Raw genomic sequence first — 22,514 nt, 5'->3', positions numbered from 1 at the left:
CAGCCTGCCTGCTCCCTTCTCCACCCAGCACCCCACCCCATGGTCCAGCCTGCAAGGGGTGACCCAGCACCCTCAGCCCCAGGCCACCTGTCCCTGCCCTGCTTGCAGCCCTGCACCACCTTGCCCTGCCAAGGAAGGTGAAGCAAGGGGCAGCCTGGCCTGTGTCCCCTGGGTGGGCTGGGAAGTCATCACTTGACACAGTAAGTGAGGAGATAAGCCAGGGTATGCAAGGAAGGGAGGGGAAATGAAGAACCATTACCTCCTTTTCACGTTTATTTCATTTTTGTATTTTTTTGTATTTTTTTTAAGATCACAGAAGAGCAGAGCATTCATACATGTAAAGAAACAGAAACGAGATAACAGAAGTTAAATACATTGAGAAAAGAAAAAATAAAAAGCTTCTTTTATTTTCCATCACTGGGTTTTGTTCGTTCGTTGGGTTGTTTTGTTTTTTTGATCGATTCTTTTACACACACACTTGCGCTTTTAAAATCTTTTTTCACAGAGCTAGTTCCAAAAAACAAACCAATGGCAAAAAATAAAATGGCCGTTTTCTCGTTTCGTTAAAGAGAAGTTCAGCTCATGTCTACAGTGCTGGGGAAAAATATATATAAAGATATAGATATATATATATATTTATATGTATATAACACTGTTAATGAGGAGAGTTCTAACCACCCCACTGTGTAGCAAGAAGAAGGGACTGGCCTTCATTCTCAAGGTCTAGAGGATGAAACTTGGCTCCAGCTGGGAAAGTTGAAAGATTTTTGGGAGGTGATGGTGGCTCCGTGGAGGCAGGTTCCCGCTCTTTGCCCCCTCCTCCCTGTCCTGGCACAGGCGTGTGTTTCCACAGGCACAGGTGGGCTTTCTCCTGGTCTCCTCAGGAGGTCACCATGTGGCCGTGTGGTCAGACAGAGCCCCCGCCGGGAGCAAGTGGAGGAGCCCGTGTCTGGCTGCCTGTGGGATGGAGAGCGTGGGAGAGGGGAGCGCCTGTATGGCAGCCATGAGGATGCCTGTAGTGTGTGTGCGGTAGGGGTCACAGGGTGTGTGCGTGTGTGCCTGTGTGTGGCTGAAATGGGGAGCAAACGTCAGAATTTTGGAGAAGGACAGCGCTGCATGGGAAGTGTTCTCCTCGCTGGCTGCCTCCTAGGTGGTCTTGCTCCTCGTCTCCAGCCATGGCTCATATGTTATGTACAGAAACATCCACACACCGTTCCCAGGGGATGGCTGGAGCCACCATGGTCTCACACAGTGTTGCTCACCAACAGTTGCTCACCATTGCAGTGTGGTGTGCACACCCCGGGGAATAGGAGGTGAGTGCTTCATGCACCAGGAGCACAGGCAGGGAAGGAAGATCCTTCTCTATCTGGGATCAGCCCTTATTGGATGTGATCTCTGCTTCATCCCCAGCCGTGCTGCCTAAGGAGCCTAGCTGTGCATGCAGCCCTGTGACCCGTGCTGCCGTCATGTCCTCCTGGCTTGCAGTGCCCCTTCCTCCTCCGCTGCCTGGGCACGTCTAGAAGGCTTGCAGGGAAGGCTGAGTCACTGTGGCACCAGCTAACCCGAGCCTGCAACAAGTGAGGGGCCCTTTGCTTGCCACCTGTCTGGGCTAATTAGGAGAGCTGCTCCTCTTTTCCCAAGCCCTGCCTTGGCTGGTCTCCCTGCCTTACACATGCTGCCCCAAGCCACTGAGATCCAGAGGACCATGCCAACATATCCTCACCAATCTGACTTCTGCCTTCCTGTTATGGTGAGTGAATCAATAAGCAAGTACCACATATTGCCCTAATGGGAACCAACAATCAAGCAAAATTTGGGGGGAGGAGGGGGCTGTAGGAGCTGCCTGAACATCGTTCTAGCAAGTTAGAAGAAGGAAAAGAGAAAGAAGTTTTAATGATGTGACACAGCTCTTAGTCAGCAGGAATCATGCAATTCAAAAAAAAAAATTCTTCTGGGCATCCCACTGGAAATGAAGTCACTTTAAGATCAGTGTTGAGAGGCCACGGTCTCCTCAGTGGCGAACCTGGGAGTACCGTGCATGATCGATGGACAGCACTCATCCCTATCCTTTTCCACTGACATCACATCTCGGAAATTACCATCCAGTTTCTCCATCACTTCCCTGCCTGATGTTCTGCTCTTTCCATGGAACAGTTTGCTCCTAGCATCCCTAACTCAAGAAGTTTTCTGCACTTGAGTCAGAGGAGCAGTAAGATTTTGCATCATCACAAGAGAGAGAACTGCTCACCCCCCAAGCATCGCCTCTGCAGGACTGTCTTGTTTAGCCATCCTCGGAGTCAGTTGCTACATCACATCAAGCACCATGATGATTTGGGCTGCGGGTCAGTGTGACTGAAGGCGAGGAAGCAGAGGTGTGAGAGGGGTTGGCAGGAGAAGACTTGTTTCCCTGTGCCCATAGATACCCTCATCAGGGAGAGGCGAAGTGATCAAGCACCGCAGAAAGATTGAGCTGAAACATCAACAGATGGTGGGGCTGTGAAGGGCTCTAAAGTGGCTCCTCCCACTTCCCAGATCCTCTTCCCCAAATGTTCTTGAATCATCACTGTTTGCTCACCAAAATTTCTTCCAGATGTGCAGCTTTCTCTCAGCCTGAAGACCATGTGGCTATTGACGGTGACTTTGTCCATGCTGTGAGCTTGGACTTTCAAAATGGGGTTGCTCAGACAGGTGGCTTGGGGGCATGGTCTGGATGCACCTGGAGCTAAGACGAGCTGGTGGGGCTTGGGTATACTTTTGAGCTAAAGTGAGGCAGGCAGCAGTACATGAGAGGTCTGCCCGAGCGGTGAACAGTCAGTGGCGTGAGAAAGGTGTGCAGACAAAGACTAACTCTCGACACAATGCATGTCACCAATGAAATCTTCGTGAATGGCACGTTTACATGCACTTGGTGCTAGCATGGGGCGACACAACTTCACTGGTGAAGAAAGCAGGAAGGGCGGAGGAGGGGAGTGCATCACTGAGCAACATGCCCGCAAGCTGCAGGGCTGCAAACAAACAAAAATGAATACAACTGCCAAGATACAGGTGTCGGCTGGAGCGTCGTCCCACGTCGCCCTTCCCAGCCGTTCAGAGACAAGCATCTGATTCGTTTTCCATCTGACTAGACACACGCTCCAAGCAACGTGCTGCAGTCATGCATGGAGTTCATGTGGCTCGGGGTGGCTGCATTCCCCCTGTCCAGTTCCTTTCAGAAAGACTTGCCCTCACCCCTCCTCTCGGTCATCTGGAAAGGGTTAGAAATCTGCTAGCAAGTATGGGGCCATATATTAAATCTAAGTCTTTGTTCCTCTGCTTGGACATTACCAGACATCTCATGTGACTCTCATAATATTTACAAACCAGTAGAAGAAATACGACTTTTTTCTTTTTTTTTTCTTTCACATTTTGTTTCTTTTTATAACATTAAATGTTAAATCTCCATTGATCAAACACAATTACACTGACAAGCTCAAGGAACTGGTGTCCCATTCCAAACTCCCATCTCCCTCAGTCCCCAACCAGCTGAGAGGCAGCAGGAAGCAAGAACACAGCTTTTCAGGAGGGGATGGGGAAGACAGCAACATGAACATGGAGTAGAGGGAAGAAGGAAGAAAAGCGCCAGAGAAAAGGGCCTGAGACATGAGAAAACCCTTTGCAACATCTCTGTCAAAGGGCAGAGGGGGGAAAGAGAATGGGGAAAAGCGTTCGACCTTGCCCATTTCCTATGTTCACCTCCGCTCTCCTCTTGACAAATGCTTTGAATGATCCCTGCTCAAGTTCAGGAGAAACAGGGGGATGTTCACAGCATCCCACGACACACGTGGCAGCTCTCAGGATTAGCTTCTTGCAGTAAACCAAGATCCAGACTATCTGTGACTCCCCCAGCCCTGCTAGGAACAGACATTGCCAGGAGTGGGGCTCCCAGCACTGCTGCAGATAACAGGCATACCTGCTCGTTGTGGATTTTCTCAGACAGGTCTGCAAATAACTGGCTTTAACTCTGTTTCACAGCAGTGTGATGGAGGCACAGATCTGCCCAGATCCTGCAGGCAAGACCAGATCCCAGTCTCGAGGCCATGGCTGTTTCCTCTGGCTAACAGGGAGACGGCTTCAAAAAACAAGTGTCTTGTTCTTAGTAATATATTTGCCTTTACCCATAAGCCTCTGTGCCTTGACATCTAAAAAAATATCCCCTCAAAACTCCTTCAAAACCAAAAATGATGTGAGGCAATGAGGTGCCAGGACTTGTGACCACCACCACACCATAGGGCTCTGATGTGTGGGAACCTTCTGCCTAGGAGTGACCCCACAGTGACATGTAGAGGACGACATGCAAGACAGAGCTTACAAGAGCAACCAGGTTGACATCAAAGAGAAGCCTCAACCTGAAGAAAATTGTGGGCTTGACCCAGCCCTTAGAAACAGCCTGTGACAGCAAGTCACTGCAGGCAGCCCACCTTCTTGGAACAAGCCTGTGACAACAAATCCAGCTGTAAGTACAGCCCTGAGAATGAGAACTGCCAGCGTTGCGGTGCGTTCCCTCATGCCAGTGTGCTGGAGAGGGGGCAGCTCCCAGCCCCAGCTTCTGGGACCAGCATCAGCTCATGGCTGTCCCAGGGGATGAGGAGCCCTGGTGAAGTAGGAAATGTGGAGTTGCTACTAAGACACCAAATGATGCCACCTTCCCGATTGAGAAGCAGGCATGAGGGCTGGGGTGTCCAAATGCTCTGAAGGATACAGGGCATGTTTTTTGCTGGGGTACAGCACGCCGGCCTCCAAAGGAGATGCACAAGTCCCACCAACAGCTGCTCCATTTCAGAAGAGGGAAACTGTCCCTGGATGCCTTGGCTGGATTTCAAGCACCACTTTCCCAGCTCTCCCCTCCTGCACCAAGGCACAAACACCTCCAGGAATGGCTCTGGGGCCTGGAGGAGTGGGAGGAGCAAAATTTACCACCACCCAAATCCACAGCAGATCTATAGCAAGCCTGCCATCACCCAAACTTCAGACTCCCGTGTCTCTCTTTAATATTTTCCTCGCTCACTCCGGCTGCCTGCGAGGAGCCTTTGACTGCCTTGCTTAATTGCCTGCCCGCCGCTGCCCGGAACAGCTGAGCTCAGCAGAGAGGAGGCAAGCACCCGCAGCGCTGCAGCGCAAGGTGGAAGCGCTGCGCTGAGCAGCGGGGAGAGGCCATGGCAGAGCGTGCCCTAGCCCTGCGAAGGTGGGGATGGGGCTCACAGACTTTCCTTCCTGGCAAGGGACCACTCGGTGGGTGTCTCCTCTCCTGCACGCCCCAGGGCTGCAAACCCAAGTTTTTTCCCCCTTGACTTCAAGAGCGAGCATGGCTGCCAAGCGTGCTGCTATTGCACCAGTTCACAGGGCAAAGACAGAAAAGCAAGCTTGCTGGTGCTTGAAAGATCAGTAGTGCTAAGCTCCTGTAAAACACTGTACTGTCATGGGTTGGTCACTTGACTTGCGTGGGCTAACTCAAGTTCCTCCCTGCACACCCCTTCTCCCAGAAAAAAACAAGTGGCTACCTGATTACCCCTGTGTTTTATCATCTTTGCTGCTGTGGATGCTGGGGCTTGTGGCTGGCCAGGAAACACAGGAGTCCACTTCCCACTGCCCCTGCCCTGCAGCTGCTGCAGCATCCCACTGTTGGCTTCCCCCCTCCCACTGCTCCCTCTGGCTCCTGCAGCAGGCCTGGTGCTGGTGTGGCAATTTCCAGACACCACCCAGCATTTTCTTAACCCTGTTTCTCACAGCCTGTTCTCTCCTTCTCCCTGCTCAGGAGCCACTGGAGCATCTCCTGTTGGCACCTCTGCATGTGATTCTGCCATGGGAAGGGTGATGGCAAGTGATAGCCCTCTCCAGCAAGATCAGCACCCTTCATGAAAAGAGAAGAGCACGGGGAATTGTGCTGCCTACTTCTTTGCTGCAATACTTTAAGCTCCTTCCTTATAAGCCCAGGATTTTGGACCTGACATTTGTTTTTCTTCTTACATTCACAGGTCCTGGACATTTTCTGATCCAACTTCTTTCAAATGTGGAATTTGCAAAGTGAGCTTTGTAGTAGCAGTGGTGTGCAATACACACATACACGTGCACACACACACAAACAAACACACTCACTCTTACAGAGCATTTTATAACATGGAGGACAGTAAGAACAACATGACTACCAAAATGGTTAAGAATGACCAGATTGTGGTTTTCATGTTGAGGCATCATTCCTACACAAGCACTATACCTATAGGAATGCCTGCTCTGTGATGTCCGAGGTCTCATCATTCACATCCCACCGGTCCAGCCTCTCCTCCCCAGGAGGAGCGACGGCCACATTCTGTACTCCATAGTGTTGCAGGCCAGTCCTGGTTTCTTCTGCTTGTTTGGACAAATGCACATATGTGCATACCCCCATGCACGGGTGCAAGCACTCATGCGTAGCAGGGGCTGCTGTGCTGGTACTTGAAGGCTGGGAGCCAGACAAGTTGCAGGTGGAAGAGAAAAAAAAATGCTAAACAAGGCTGCAGACTGCCTCTTGCAAGCTAGGTGGCCAGGAGTCAAAAAGCCAGTGAGGCCACTGGAGAGGAGACACCATGGGAACCTGTGTTGCATCTGCCCCTCTCTCCTCATCCCTCTTCTCTGCTCAAGTGATCTCTCAGCATCTTGTCTCACACTTACAAGCCAGGACATTATCTACAGCAGGATGAGCATATGTACACATGGACTGTTCCTTTTGCATGCTTAGAGAGAGCAAGAAAAAGAGAGAAAGAGAGAGAAGACGGAGTGAGAGCCACACATACACGCATGCACGCACGCACACAGGCATATACGGGAGAAAGACACCTGGTCGAATTGAGGGAGGAGAGGAAGAGGATTAAAATAAAAGTATCTTTTCAGTAGACTTGACACAGCTTTAGTTCAGGCCAGTGAGCATGATGTTGCACGGAGGAGGGGACAGGAAAGAAGGTGTTTAGCAAGGGCTGGATGCACAGGAGCACAGGGTAGAGTGAAGAGAGGAAGGGGTTCTTCACAGGACACCAGTGTGCAGAGAGCTTCAGGTGACTTGCTCTGGTTTGTGGCTTTTTTTCTTTTTTTTTTTTTTTTTTTTTTTTTGTTTTCAAAAGTATGAATTGGCTGAGCATCGGCTCACAAAAATGACCCAGGGCATCCAAAAAAGTTAAGTGGCTGTAGACACCGAAGCAAAGACCTCTTTCCGCAAAAGAAAGAAAGAGGAGAAGGAAGGAAGGTGAGGGAGTATGGAAAAGAGGAAAGAGGAGAGAAAAGAAAAAGGATCTGTTCGATTGGCTTTGCAGGTTTTGTTGGATTGTTCATGTTGCACCATCCTCCGGTGACACGATCCTTGCTGGTCCCCATTCTCTCCCTCGCTTCATGTTGCCTCCTAGACAGTTGCTGACTTGACAGCCGGCTTGTCAGATTTTGGATTAAATGTTGCTGAGTCTTCTTTGCTGTAATTTTTCCTCTCCCCCCTCTTCTCTCCTGAACACACAAAAGTTGTGAAAGAAACAGTCCTCTATCTCTCTCCCCCCGCCCCTTTTTTCTCTCTCCCCTCTCTTCGCTCTGTCTCCTGTATAATGCGTTTTGTTTTGTGTGGTGTTGTTGTCGTGTCGTTTTTTTTCTTTTTTAATTATTAATTATTATTATTATTATTTTTAATTCTGACTTGTATTAACATTTGCTGAGTAGGCAGAGCAGGGACGCTGCCAGCAGCCACAGTGGGACGGCCAAACTCATGGAGCCGTTGTCTACTCTCCCTGTGCCGGGTCCTGCAGGGTGCGAGAAGGGAGAGAAAAGAGGACAAGATTACACACGGATGAGAGGACAAGATTACACGCGGCTGGGTGAGATGGGGGTAACAGAGCTACACGACGCTTTACCCCTGGGCTGCTCCTGCAGCAGGGTGCCAGGGCTGCACAGGGTACAGCCACCTTCCCACTCAGGTGAGCCTCTGTCCAGCCCAGCTGCAGCCTCCGGCCCCCGGCTCCTCAGCATCCTCCCCTCCCGCCCAACATTCCGATGGCGTGCGCCTCTCCCTGGGCAACACCCAGGCTGGAGAAACAGGCCCCGGAACAAGCGGGAAGGCTCAACCCCGGCTGCTGAGCACATCCCATCCTTCACTGTGCCTCTGGCTGGGAGCTGCTGGCCACCTGACATGGGGACACGGCTCACCAATCCACGTGGGGCACTCCCAGCCACCAGTCCCGCACCTCCCGGCTCCGCTGCCATGCCGGCGGTGGCCCTGGACTCCAGGGCTCGTTGTAATTCTGCGCAGTGGCCAGTGCCTGTCTGCAGCCAGACACCGGCTCTGCGGGGGCTGATTCATCACAGCGGTCTGATCAATAAAACATGGACCCAACCAGCGGATGCCTCCCCTCCCAGGGGCTGTGCCGCAATTATTTATTTCTTAATTGGGGCGGAGGAAGGCTTCGCTGTTGCATTTATGGCCCTGTGGCATGACACCTATGCGGCAAGGGCGCAGGGTGTGCTGGGGAGGTTAATTTTTCATAAGGGTGGGAAATGAACTTACATGCGTGTGTGCACGCATGCACAGGGGTCTGCCAGAGGGAGCAGGAAGGAGCACTCTGCCGCAGCAACAAATAATGCAGCTTCGCTCCAGGAATATTAAGCGCTAGCACTCCTGACATCTTCTCATTCATCCCCTCATTTATGGGTCCCCTTTTCTGGACGGCTTTAAAGGCAGCAGTGCTGTTTTAAATTCACCCCGCAATACTAAGCCTTGGCAACCTTTTCTTTACAGTGGGGCAGGGAGATGTACATGGTTGTGGTGTCATTAATGCATGCTGTATGTATAATAATGCATATAATATGTATTATTAATAATGTGTGTATATGTACGCATAGGTGTATGCATATCTGTACATTTATAGGTACACATGCATGTACAGATGTATGTACACATACATCTATATGCATATGTATGTCTACATATATACATGTGTATATGTATATGCAATGCTTTACACACAAGGGGTGCAGGAAGATGCTCAAGTGTGGAGATGAAGATGAGTCTGTGTGTTGGGACTGATCCTGCTGTGGAAGACAAAGACGTGCCTACCACCAAGAACAACTATTTCTAATGACAGGAGAGAGCCAAATAAAGCAGCCCCCTGCCCAGGAGAGCCCTATGGGACTGAAGTGCAGTTGCCCCCTCTCACAACCTGCAGAGTTCACTGGGCAAAGAGCAGGGTGGAGCATGGGTGCCACAAGCTTGCTCAGCGGCACAGTCGCTGTTAAAACTCCAGCTGGTGGCTAAGAGGCAGCCAGTCCAAGAAGGATGTCCCCAGAGCCCCTGAAATTCTGTAGCAGTTTCATTTGTGTGATATCTTCCTAATGTAGCTCATCATTTACTAGATCAGCTGTTTGCGCCCCAATGCTGCTCTTTCATTATTAGATAAGTATGTCCTGAATTGTGTAGAAAATTTATATTCCATCTATGGCTTCTTTTTTTCTGTTATTCCCTGCACGTCTTTTGTGGCTTGTCACACAAATCCTACAGTACTGTTTTTTCATTTATTTTTTTGGCGACAGGAACTTATTTCCCTCTCTGAGTTTAGGAACAAATTCAAGTTCAGCTACTACACTTAGCTGACCTATGTGTCAGAGAAAGCATCTTTGATGGTCAAATGATTACGTTTGGAAGTTCGGGACCACTTGCATCTCATGTTGGCAGTGAAGAAGTCCCAAAACGTGACTCCTCTGGCCCAACAAATAATCAAGAACACACCAAGCGGGGTGTGTTGCTCACAAAAAGTTTTCAGCATCACATTTTTACTATTTGGCTAAAATATAATACTATCTGTCTAACACATGGATGGACTTGTGTGTAACACATACATATGTGGTTTGTGTGCTTGGGGAGTGGTAGGTGATAGGAGTAATGGTATGGTATGGTATGGTATGGTATGGTATGGTATGGTATGGTATGGTATGGTAAGAGATGAGCTTCTGCAATAATTAGGTATAAGGGAGGACACACAAGGCATGGTGTGATGAAGGACTTCAGAGAGGGTCACACAAGCTTCTGCTCTGCTTGAGCTTGTGTGAGTAAGCTTGAGGAGATCTGACAAGCCAAGACTCCACAGCTGAAAAATGGTGTGAGTTATATGTCCTCGTGTTTCCCTGCTAAGCTCCCTGCATGTGCCAGTGAGGTGGTGGGGCTGGCCACAGAAGCCTTTCTATGTGCAGTCCTGATCGTCTTCTGCACAGCAGCTCATGCGAATGCCAGCAGTTGTTTGCATCAACGGGCTGTGTGTAGCTGCGTGGGTGCCGGGCAGCGTGTCAGGCTGACTGGGAGCCCTGGGACCTGGTGTGGCTCAAAGCTGCTGCAAGCCGCTGCACGTAACCCTCCGTGTCTTACAGCAGAACCAAAAGAGTGAAAATGTTAGCAGAAAATAAAACATTCATCTTTGAGTCAGATTTTGTGCAGGAAATAGTATCTGTTTTCAACTCACTCTATACTTTCAGTCTTCTTCCCTAGCCACACCTTGAAATAGCCGTGCTGTGGCCTGGCTGGCCGTGACAGCCTGTGTTTGCATGATGTGTGTGTGCGTGCACATGCTGCTGTGCACTGTGCGCGCCAATGATGTGGAGCTGAGGCACCTGCACACCAAAAGGTTAATGTCCAGGCTGGAGGGAGTGCACCAGCCCCCTGCAGCAGCACATGTTTGTCATGTGTGCACTGCCCAACACCCACATGTGCACATGCACAACCTCACCCCACACCTGCACATTCACCATTCCACCCATGCACACCTGCAAGCACACCCACCCAGCCGCACAGGTGCATGCATCCACATAGACTCATAGAATCATTTTGGTTGGAAAAGACCTTTAAGATCACAGAGTCCTGGAAAAAGCTCCCCAGAGATGTAGTTATGGCCCCGAGCCTGACAGTATTAAAGAAGAGACTGGACAACGCCCTCAGACACATGGTGTGAACTGTGGGGTTGTCATATGCGGGGACAGGAGTTGGACTCAGTGATCTCTGTGGGTCCCTTCCAACTCAGGACGTTCTATGATTCTGCGAATCATTAACGTAACGCTGCCAAGTCCACCTCTGAACCACGTCCCTAAGAACCTCATCCACGCATCTTTCAAACACCTCCAGGGATGGTGACTCAAACACTTCCCTGGGCAGCGTGTTCCAACGCCTGACAACCCTTTATGTTAAGAAGTTTTTCCCAATATCCAATCTGAACCTCCCCTGGTGCAACTTGAGGCCCTTTCCTATTGTTATATCACTTGTTACTTGGGAGAAGAGACCAACACCCTCCATGCTACAACCTCCTGTCAGGTAGTTGTAGACAGCGATCAGGTCTCCCCTCAGCCTCCTTTTCTCCGGGCTAAACAGCCCCTGCCGCTTCTCATAATACTTGGGCTCCAGACCCTTCATATGTACCTGCACAAGTGGGTATGGACGTCCTCACCCGCCCCCGAACACGCAGTGCACACACACACACACGCCGCACACATGCAAACAGCCCCCCCACCCCGCGGGCAGCCCCCGCATCACACGGACACGCAGGTACATCCCCCCGCAGGCACCGGCACCCCCGCCCGCCGCTCCAGCAGCGGCCACGCCGCGGTCTCCGCCGCCCCCTGGCGGCCGCCCCGCGGAGCCGCCCGGTACCGGCCGCGCCTCCCGCCGCCGCCACGGGAGGGAGCGTCCCCGGGAGCCCCGGCGAGAGGCCCGGCAAACCCCGGCGCGACCCGGCTGCACTCCCCTGCCCCACTTGCCCTGGGCACGGACTCCGGTTACCGCGCTTCGCCACCGCCGCGCTAAGCAAAGCCCGCGCACCCTGGTGCTAACAGCGAAGCAGCGACCCTCTTAGCGGCCATAAGGGGCCTTGGTGAACAAGTGGCGCTTTCTCTGCAGTGTCCCACCTATGTGACCTTGAGCCCGTGCTCAGGGAGTTCTCTCTGCAATCTAAACTCCCAGGCTAATAATTCCTCTGCAGTTTGGCAGCGCTGTGAAGTTCACGACCACGCAATTGCTTTGAAGGGGTTTTTCTTCCACCACAGCCAGGGAAGGAAATTGGCTTTCTGATGATGATGAGTCAATATGAATATCTGGCAGCATTTCACAAACCCTTAGGGGACCCCAGACCCCAAGCAGCTGACCGAGTCAGATCGCGTTAATCAGATCAGACTGAAACTTGGCAAGGGCAAAACAAATGCACTTTCCTTCCTTTCTCCAAATAGCGAGACATTTAGATACCCAGTGCAGTTGCAGGTGGATCCTTGCCACAGTGCCCAACTATGCAACAGCCTCACGGGACACTGACCCCCGTGTTTCTGAGGCTTTGTCTGTGACATGCACTCAGCCTGGGTGATCTGCGTTGATGTCATGGCACAAGGTAGGCTTGGCTGAGATTTAGAGAGCTGCAGCTCACTCAGGGCTGAAGGGAACCATGTGCAGCCCCCATCCCACCCCACTCCCCAGGGCAGAGTAACCCTAGCTGTGTCCTTAAATGTAACCATGGGAAAACCAGAGCCATGCCACCATGACCTCACTGCTCCTGCCCACCTGCATGTAGGGCCCTGTGCACCGGTCTCACACAGAGGGGCTCCAGGGGTCTTTTCCTGACACTTCTGGGACAACTTCCATAGTTCCCAGTGGAGATGCAGAAGGGGCAGTGAGGCGCTCCAGTGATTTCACCCAGTGCCTGACCCTCCTGCAGGCAAAGCCTTCCACGTAGCATGAAGTGGAAGTGTTGCTGCACGCTCCCGTGTACGGTTTGCTGCTTTGTCCGTGCTGCAAGAGCTTTGCCAGCATTCTATGCAGACCCAGTGGCACCTGCTGCTACTAAGGCTGCCTGACCTTTCCCATTATAAGGTCCTGTTTGCATAGCACTTTACAAGCATCAACAGGGCAGGTGGGATGATCCCATGCTGGGTGTTTGCCTTGGGCTGATTTTATTTTCTTTTAAGTGGAAGAGCAACAGCCAAAATAATTCTGCTGTGTCCAAGACCGAGGCTTAAGAAGGAAAAAAATGTCTATTTTATTTGTAAAAAAAAGAAAACCAGTGACTGTCCCTCAGAACATTTTTCTGCTCGGATGCTTAGGCTCAGAGCCTTGCAACAGGTCTTTCAGAAAAAGGTAAACAGCTACACAAAACTATCTCACTTCAACACCCATGGGGAGGAGGTCCCCACAGACTTTGCACATCTTGAATGACTTTGCTGGGACCACCTCTGTGGGTCAGTGTTTTGGCCTCTCACAGGTTTTACTCCCCCACCCCCCCATATCAGTAGCACAGCACAGCTGGACTTGCTACACCTGCTCCTCCCTGGAGGGCTGCAAGCTACATTAGCCCATGTTTCGCTACAGAGGACATGGGTATATGTGCTAGTTTGCATTGTATAGCTGTAATGCCTTTTTTTTTGCATGTGTGTGTGATGGCTCATGAAGTGCTCCTACTTCTGTGAAGGGTGTAGGAAAAGACACAGCAAGAAAGGTGGTGAGGCTTGGGTGAGATGGTGGAGGAAGAGAGGAAAAGCAGGGTGTTATGGTCACAGCAAACCGCAGTAAGATTGCAAAGCCAAGAGCTGCTCTCTTCCTCAAAAACAGTCTGCATCCAAAAGGAGCATATCACAAGACCAACTCTACTGGGTCAGTTGAAGGGTCTTGTCTAACTCTCAGTCCTGTCCCCTGAGGTGCTGGGTGGGGGCCAGCTGTGAGCACATGGCCAGGTTAGAACCATATTGGTCTGATTCAGGTGCTTCAGAGTCATCCTGAGCCAGCAGAAGCTGCACTCCTTGACAGACTCATTTTTTTTCTTACAGGAACTTGTCTAGTCACTTCAGGACTGCCTGAAGACTTCCATATCCACAACCTCCCCAAACTTCTAAGGAGCACAGTAGCAATCAGCTGCGAGCAGTGATAATAAAGCCACACATTAGATTCGGGTGTTGTGTTCTCCTGTGACTTTAGGACTCTGGCATTAACAGAAAGCCTGGAACGCTGCCCGTTACTAATTGCTACCTGAACTGGCCGGATTAAAACTGTCTCAGTCACTCCTTGCTCTGCAGTCTCCTCTGCTGACTACACAGGAGAGCCAGGCTAAGGAAACTGCTCAGTGTGGAAGAATTAGCTGGGGTGTGTTCAGATCTCCCTACGAAAGAGAGAGATGAGCTTCTTGTCAAGGAAACTGTTACGAAAGAAGTTACCCAGTGTCAAGAGATTGGTGGCCACTGAATGCTCAAGTCCTGAATCGCAGAGCTGCAAGTCTCCCCACCAAACCTGGGCACAATTATTACTGAGCCCTCAGTGGATGCTACCCAGGTGGCTGAAGAGAGCACAATTTAGTTGTGAGAGGACTTGGTATGATGCCCTCCCAAGGCCTAAAGCCACTGTGACTCTAGTGGTGCATCCTCCATGGCACAGGCTCAGCCTCCAGAGACAAGGGTAGCTGCAGAAACCACTGACAGGGGAGCAGACTTCTGAGGTCTGACCTTTGTGGGATGAATAAAAGGGCTCTTTTTCTCCCTGCCTTCAAGCCTCGAATTTATAGCGCTACAAGGCACTGCAACTCAGCCTCGGCAGCAGTAGCCAAGGTCAGAAGGCTGTTTGGTAGCCTTGTACACACCCTGCCTCATGGCTGGCGTTGGCCCCTCAAAGCCTAGAGTGTCCATTTGGGGTTCGTTGCTGCATGAAGAGGTGATAAATATGGGAGGAAGATTGTATCAGGTCAGAGGCATAGGAAAAGGCCACTGTGGTGAGGGATTTAAGAAGGGGATAATACGGACTGAGGGGATATGAGGAGCCTTACACTTGTACCAATGCAGGGCTACAGCACAGGAAATGATACCAGGGAAGGTCTTCAATTGGAATGGCAATATGGGCACGCTGGGCTCAGGACACTGAAGAAGGCAAGAGGAGCAGGTGTAAGGCAGGGTAAGGATATGGAAATGTAGGAGCCGATGTGAGCGTGCAGGTTGGATAGGTAACAAGAACAGGTCCTGAGAGAAGGGGAGATGAAGAGAAGAAATTAAACCCGGATCAGGCATAGGGAAGCAGGGATGGAGGGACAGAAGCCGGTACAGGGGAATGATGGTGTTTATGGGAAGAGGGAGTTGGTACCAGAAATGCAAAGGCAAGGAGTCAGTACCAGCCTGGGTCGGGTCAAGCATCGCTAGAAAAAGTGCGGATTCGTACAGAGCAGCTTAGGCGTGGATGTGGTGTCAGGTGAAGCTCAAATGCCAACAAACAGGTATGCGAGAGGCACAAGCAGTACGTGAAGGGATGCTGCAAGCACTGTGGCATGTGGGCGTACAACACTCGCTCTCCAGGGTGCCCTGCGCAAACTCCCTGGTTGGCACATTCCCCCCGGGTAGGCTCCGCTTTGCATCTCTGCTGCCCGCCGGGCCGTTCGCTGCCCTTCCCTCCGGCCGTGCTTGGCCACAAACCCGCGGCAGGAGCTGCAGCGCGGGGGTGCGGGGCCGGGGGAGCCGCCGCTGCAGCCAAATCGCCTCCTCCCCGCGAGGTGGCAGCCGAAGGCCAAGAAAAAAAAAACAAACTAGGGTGGGTTGAGCCAGCCTGGCTCTGAAACCCTCAGCAAAGCCTCCGGGCCGGGCACAGCGCTGTTTGGCAGCGACACGCAGGGGTTAGTGGCTGCACACACCTGCGGGAATCATAGAATCACAGAATGTTGGGGATTGGAAGGGACCTCGGAAGGTCATCTAGTCCAATCCCCCTGCCAGAGCAGGAACACCCAGATGAGGTTACACAGGAAGGCGTCCAGGCGGGTTTTGAATGTCTGCAGAGAAGGAGACTCCACAACCCCTCTGGGCAGCCTGTTCCAGTGCTCTGTCACCCTCACTGAGAAGAAGGTTCTTCTCAAATTTAAGTGGAATCTCCTGTGTCCCAGTTTGTACCCATTGCCCCTTGTCCTATCATTGGTTGTCACTGAGAAAAGCCTGGCTCCATCCTCGTGACACTCACCCTTTATATATTTATAAACATTAATGAGGTCACCCCTCAGTCTCCTCTTCTCCAAGCTAAAGAGACCCAGCTCCCTCAGCCTTTCCTCATAAGGGAGATGCTCCACTCCCTTCATCATCTTCGTGGCCCTGCGCTGGACTCTCTCCAGCAGTTCCCTATCCTTCTTGAACTGAGGGGCCCAGACCTGGACACAATATTCCAGATGAGGTCTCACCAGGGCAGAGTAGAGGGGCAGGAGAACCTCTCTTGACCTACTAACCACCCCCTTCTAATACACCCCAGGATGCCATTGGCCTTCTTGGCCACAAGGGCACAGTGCTGGCTCATGGTCATCCTGCTGTCCACCAGGACCCCCAGGTCCCTTTCCCCTACACTGCTCTCTAATAGGTCATTTCCCAACCCCGAGGTCCCGCACAGCAAAGCCCCCGCAGGGCCACGCTAAGGAAGGGGTGTCAGCTCTGCGTGCTCTGAGCCACTTTTGCCTGAGGCAGCCTAATGTGGCCATGGTTTTTTGCACAGAACCTGATCCCCGCCGGTCTGCACCTCTCCACAATCACTACGCAGCAGTATTCTGGGTAAAACTGCTGGGGAGGGTGGGGAAGGGGGGCAGATCTCACCTGATTTTCTGGTTGGTCATCCCCACCAAAAGCAAGATATTTACCCACTACAGCAGCAAGAAGAAGAGGTTGCAGGGAGTGGTGATCAAGTTTCTAGCCCATACTTGCATTCTCCAGAATGATATTCCCGCTTCTCTCCCCTCACTCCCTCCAGCTCCCATTTGCAACACCAACAGCACCCCTGAAGGGGCCCATAAGAGAGTGGGATAGAGGCTGTGCCGTGCCACGTAATGCTTGCTGAACATGCAAACTAGGTCACACTTTTAAGCAAATCCACAAGTCCTCTTGGTTGCCCAGAGGCATGGCTCAAAATGCTGTGAGCAACATGATCACCACCAGCAGAAATCAAACCTATGCCTTTCAAGATTCCTAAAACAGACCTTTAAAAAGGGTCACTTGAGATGCAAGCAGAAAGCAGATTTATTACTGGTCCACACCCAGAGGGAAAAAAAATCACCCACCCATCAATACATTTCACACCCACATTGCCAATCTACAATATTCTCCTGGGTCCTGGGTCCCATCATCTGAGTAAACCAAAAGGGAGATAGAAAAAGAGACAGCGAATGTCAGTTTTTCTCTTCTTTATATTAACAGGACTCCAAGGTTTGACAGATCTGCAGTGCTGATGAAGAAGAGCCCACAGAGAAGTTTCAAAGGGTATCAGTGAGCTACAGGGTCCTTGTTTGCTTGGGGAATCTGCCCTTGGGATTCTGTCAAAGAATGCAAGGTAAAACCTGGTGTAAGAGGACAGTCAGCCCCAATGAGGTTCTACATGGAAGTGAGGCCAGGAGGAGACATGGGACAGGTTAGAAGGACTTGTCTGTGATGGGAAGGAAGGAGTGATTGCCAACCAAACAGAGCTGGCCTGCTCTTCTTCCAAGTGCTCTCCAGCCTGAGCGGCACTGGGCTCCCTGCTTTTGACAGGCTGACTCTACTTAAAGTGAAGGCTGGAGTCCTGCTTCTTGAGCAAAGAAGAGAACCAAAAATGAGGGAGGAATGACAAAAAAAAAAAAAAGAAAAAAGAAAAAAACCCCACCTCTGAAGGTGAAGGTGCAAAGGAAAGAGGATGTGCACCATACAGGTCTCTCTCTCTGACATCTCGCTCCCTGGGGCCTGCAGGGGTCTTAGGTTTTACACTTGCCAGCTCCTCTGCAGGAAGTAATTTTTCTAGTCTGTTGACTCTCTTGCCAGGGCTTCAGAAGATGAAATCTTTATTATCATGAAGGCTTAAAAGGGAGGAATACTGTTAATTCCATTTTCAAGGTCATACTTGGAAAGTTATTAATTTCTTTCTTCCAGGGCTTTGCACTCTACTCTGAGGCTTTAGGGATTAGCAGCTTCTACTTACTAGGGTTCATTTGGGGCTTCTTTCTTACTACTTTCCGGTGTCCCCCCTTCTCTCCTTTGAGAAGAAGACACAATTTTTCACTCCCTGTTCTTAATGTCGAAACTATTTTGTTCGTTACCTGCTTGTACGCGATTCTCACTACTGGTTCTGCTCCTGTAATTAAAACTTGACAGTGACTGCAGTGGCAATAGGCTGGCTTTTCTAGAGGTTGGAAGTACCACTGTGTAAACTCAGGAGGATGCCCTCCAGCAACTCTCCAACAAGATTAAGGAAATGTCTCTGGTGTCCATCAATCTTAGCACACGGTTTAATGTATTTCAGAATTCGCTCGTGCTTTTTCAGCACTGAACAGTTCTTCCCCATGTTTTGGAGCTCATTCATGGTGTACTAAGTACTCATCTATCATACCTCATGTCTTAGTGAAGATTCACTCTGTAATGCAGTGCACCCATCCTTCCCTGAGATCTAAAGAATACGCCTGAAATTGTATTTCTCAGTGTCTTTCTGAGAAGGTCGTGGTGTTCAAGAGCTGGCTGCCTATACCATTTGTCCTGGAGCTGGTTTACAGTACTCCTTGTCTAGAATTGAACTGTTATCCTGACCAGTAAGGCTGGTGGTGAGTAGAAGACCACCTACATTGAAAGATTATACAGATCTTTTATCACCAGATCTGTCCTGTAAATATAAAAAAATTCCAAGGTTTTCTCATAGCTGAAAAATAGTTCTCCCACCCTTCCTATTCCACTAGCAGCTGGAAGACATTTTTTCTAAAACAAGACATGGCAAACTACTGATGCAAAACCAGTTACTCAAAACTGCTTTCTCTTCAAACCATTCATCGAATACTCTCATCCTACAAGCAAAACATCCAAAAAAACGCACATCACAGGCTTTTTCAGGGTCCATCACAGGGAAAGTCTAAGCTTTCTCTGCTTTCCACTTTCCTAGGATACAGCAATCCCTTGCGTTCACACCTCTCAAGAACATGTGTATGGCACAGCAGACCAAAGGTGACGCCAGCACACAGTCCGCTGTCTCAATATGGAACAAACAGCATAGCCCTCCTCACCCAGAGCACACACAGCCCTAGGAAGCAGCTTTGCTAATCAGAGGCTCTGGAACTTCTTGAAAAATTAATATTTTCATCAGCTTTATGTCTGTCTGTTTACTCACTTCATCCCTGCTATGGTTTTCCACAAGTTTTGCTGGATATTTGGCAAGAGAAAGACTTGAGTGGCTGTGAGCAGAAACGAAGAGGGCGGGACATGCTGAGGGGTGACTGGGAGACTGAAGTAGAATGAAATCAGGATGGGGCGTGACTAGCATGCTAGAGGTTGCTCTGGTACTGAAATGCAGTTGTATTGCTGCCTCTGCCCTTCCTATCCTTCTCTGCTAGCACCTGCAGCATGGTGCCACCCCACCTGTCCTTGAGGTCTGAGGGCCACCACTCCTCTCTGGGGCCTCCTTTGTAGTGAGCTTAGCAGAGACCAACCCTTGTCCCCATCTTTCATTACCCAGTGGTGCAACAAGCTAGGTGGAGGTTTCAGCTAGCCTTTTTCAAGGGCTGCTTGTGAACAATGAGAAGTATGGGACCTGCACCATGGGAACACTTTAAACAAGCCTGTGCACTTCTCTCAGCATTTCAGTGAATTAGAGATTTCACAGGAGTCAAGCCAGGCCCACAGACTGGTATATGACTCTAAAGCATGCGGTTTAAATAAATATTGCTTTGTGCCACCTGCAGTTCTCATCCAAGTACGGATGTGTGAATGTGTGTGTGCAATTCCAGAGTGAGACGCCTGGTCACCTTAACGGCCTAACAGTGCAATCCTGGATATAATGGCCCAGGCAGGGGGAAAGCTGGAGCAGAAAGCCACAGTAGCTTCCCATAGCCCACTCCCAGACCACTAATTAAAAAGGGAAAGTTACTACAGCTTGCACAGGCAGCTGAACTGGCCTTCAGCTGGATGAGTTGTGACAATGGAAAAGATGCCTGTAGCCACTTCAGTTCATCCTTTAGATGTTCTAGGGTGCGTGGAAATTTCTCGGTGGCTGTGGGATGTGCCTCCAAGCATGGAGTGTGCATGTACAGTGCATAAGGTGACCTGGCTCAGGAGTGCACTCGTCCATCCATGAGCATGCATATATCTGTGACACCTACCGTAGAGGCTGCCTGGCCAGACCTCACTGAAGCTTATGCTGGTTATTGCACATCCTTCTCCATGGCCTCACCCCTTCCTCCTGTCCATGCACTCATTCCCCAGACCACAGAGGGACATGCAGGCGATGGTGGGGAAGGCCCAAACGCATTTCTCCTTTGCTCACCTTGCCTCTCCCTGTTGCAGGGGAGCTCTGCTGGCAGACCTGGTCGCCCATGGGAGGGAGGACTGCCAGGTGCACTCTGCTTTTTCTGCAAGCCTGATTTCTTTGGAATGGCTGGCTTTTTCCCTGTGCACCCCCTCCCTCCCAAATCCCACATCCCCCTTCTCCCGGTTGTTTTTGTTTTTAGAGAGAGCGCTTAGACAGCTGTATTAATCATGCAAGCCCAGCCATGTGTAATGTGCTTTATCAACAGAAGAGCAGACACTGAATGGCAACCGGTTCACAAGCGGGCCCGGTGCAGTGCCTGAGCTGGGAAGATAAACCTGCCGCTTCCCAAACCGACTTACCGTCATGGGTTAGTGAATGGAGAGACTGTTCACTTGGGACAATAACCAGAGGGGAGGCCAATTTGTTAGGCAAATTCTTGAGCGGTTTACACTGGAAAAGGAAGGGTGAGGAGGAGGATGAAGGTGGGAGTTACTCTTTGGTCATTTTCTCTCAGGGGTGGGAGGAATTTTTGTGTGTGTGTAAGGATTAAATCAGGACAACAGTGGCTGTTCTTCATCCTCCTCCTCGCTGCCATCTGCACTTTGGTTCCAGTCAGCCAGGCTGGCAGCTCAACATGGGAATTAAGGAGAGGGAGAGAGCAAGGATTTAGGTACACTTGCTGTGCAGTGGGTATAAGTTGCCTTCATCATCTTTAAGGAGGAAGGTTCAGTCGATGGCTTCAGAAACCCATCTAACATACAGATGGCATCAGGCTACGAATATCCTCCGAGCTGAGGATATCTGTCTCAGGAGGGCTACAGCCTGCCCGAGCTCTGCTCTGCAGGGTAATCTGTCCATGCTACACCACTGACACTATCACTGTCCCTACTGGACAACCGATCTTCCTCAGCAGTTGCTTTTCCATGGGTTTGTTTCTAATCTCTGCAGCGCAGTTGTGTGTTTTCTTCCCCACTGGTTTTGCCCAACCTCCACTCTCCCATCTGACTGCTATGCCGCGACTTCAGTTTTGCAGGGCTGTTCTGCATGCATGCAAAGCCACACCTGTGACTAAACAGACCTTGAAATGCCTTCCCCATCCCAATGCAAGAGCCCAGCTCAGAGAGGAATATTTTTCTGGGGCTTCCAGTCTCAGTTCCTACCCTCTGCTGCTGCTCTTCCTCACTCGCTGGATTCTCCACAGCATTGCTACTAGACAGGGTTATGCAAATATATGCAACCCAGGGCTCATTTTGGAATAAATCAATCTAAATTAAAATTAATGAACAAAAAGTACAGAAACAGATCAAGCAATAAAGCTATTTCTCTTTCTTTCCCCCTGTGTCTCTTTTTTCTTTAAGAAAGCTGGTTTCTTTTCTTCATGCTTTTTGGGGGGAGGAAGAAGCAGACTGGTTTTTATTTGTTTTAAGCAATCTCAGCAAACAGAAACTGTCTGTTGCTATCCAGAAAAACCCATCAAGCAATGCTAGTAGCTGTAGTAGAAATAATTGTCAGCATTTCTCTTTTCCCTAAGATGTTTCTTCCAGCTACATCCCTACTACCCCTTTTCAAAGACACCATCATCACCTCTGACTTTGATTTTATTCAGTTTTAACCACATGGTCAAAATAAGATACAATGCCACTCCTTGCCTGGTACCTATAAAACAGCAAGAAGCGATTAATATGACGTTGCCCTTCTGCCTTCACCCTGTCTTGTCCTTCCTGTTCCCTTGGCCTGAAAACCCTGTAGGCTTGGCACCCAATGCAGTCCCAGCCTGGAGATGTGGCAGGGATGGACGTTGAACTCAAACAGCAAGAGAAGCTTGGACTGCCTGAGCATCCACCCTGCAGAGCCACCCCCTTCTCCACTCACCAAATGGAGAATGAGCTCTTTGGAAAATCTGGCCGGATACCACCAGCGAGGAGCAAGGAGAGCCGTGAGTTCTGCTTCCCACCCAGGGCCATGGGCATCATCAGGTGCCGATGCCCGAGGCTCAGCCAACTTCCAGGGAAGAGAGAGGCGTGCTCCAAGTAGTCAGGCACATATCACTGCAGAGTGGTGGGTACAGCTGAACTATGTTCTCTGAATACCTCAGAATTTATGGAAATACCAGACATGCCCTTGGCTCCAAACACGCCCTCCTGCGCTTGGTCCCGATGGCCATTATTTTCCTCTGATGGTAGTTTCTATGTCAGGATCATGACAGGACAAGACTGGCTGTTTTGGCCTGTTTATGCTATGGTTTCCC

At 50.4% G+C, this 22,514-nt stretch overlaps 1 protein-coding gene across 1 annotated transcript in view; it reads right to left on the bottom strand.

Annotated features, from left to right (window-relative positions):
* Window positions 1–7,671: 7,671 nt before the first annotated feature.
* Window positions 7,672–22,514, bottom strand: part of LSAMP (limbic system associated membrane protein) — a 317,857-nt gene continuing 303,014 nt past the window's right edge. The window contains exon 7 of the mRNA XM_065636061.1: window positions 7,672–7,790. Coding sequence (XP_065492133.1) covers window positions 7,693–7,790 — 98 coding nt within the window. The 3' untranslated portion in view covers window positions 7,672–7,692. The remainder of the gene's footprint in view (window positions 7,791–22,514) is intronic.

This window comes from Caloenas nicobarica, chromosome 1, assembly GCF_036013445.1.
Source record: "Caloenas nicobarica isolate bCalNic1 chromosome 1, bCalNic1.hap1, whole genome shotgun sequence".
NCBI classification, from domain to species: domain Eukaryota; kingdom Metazoa; phylum Chordata; class Aves; order Columbiformes; family Columbidae; genus Caloenas; species Caloenas nicobarica.
The sequence above is the reverse complement of the archived record's forward strand: the minus strand, read 5'-3'. Positions and strand labels throughout refer to the sequence as shown.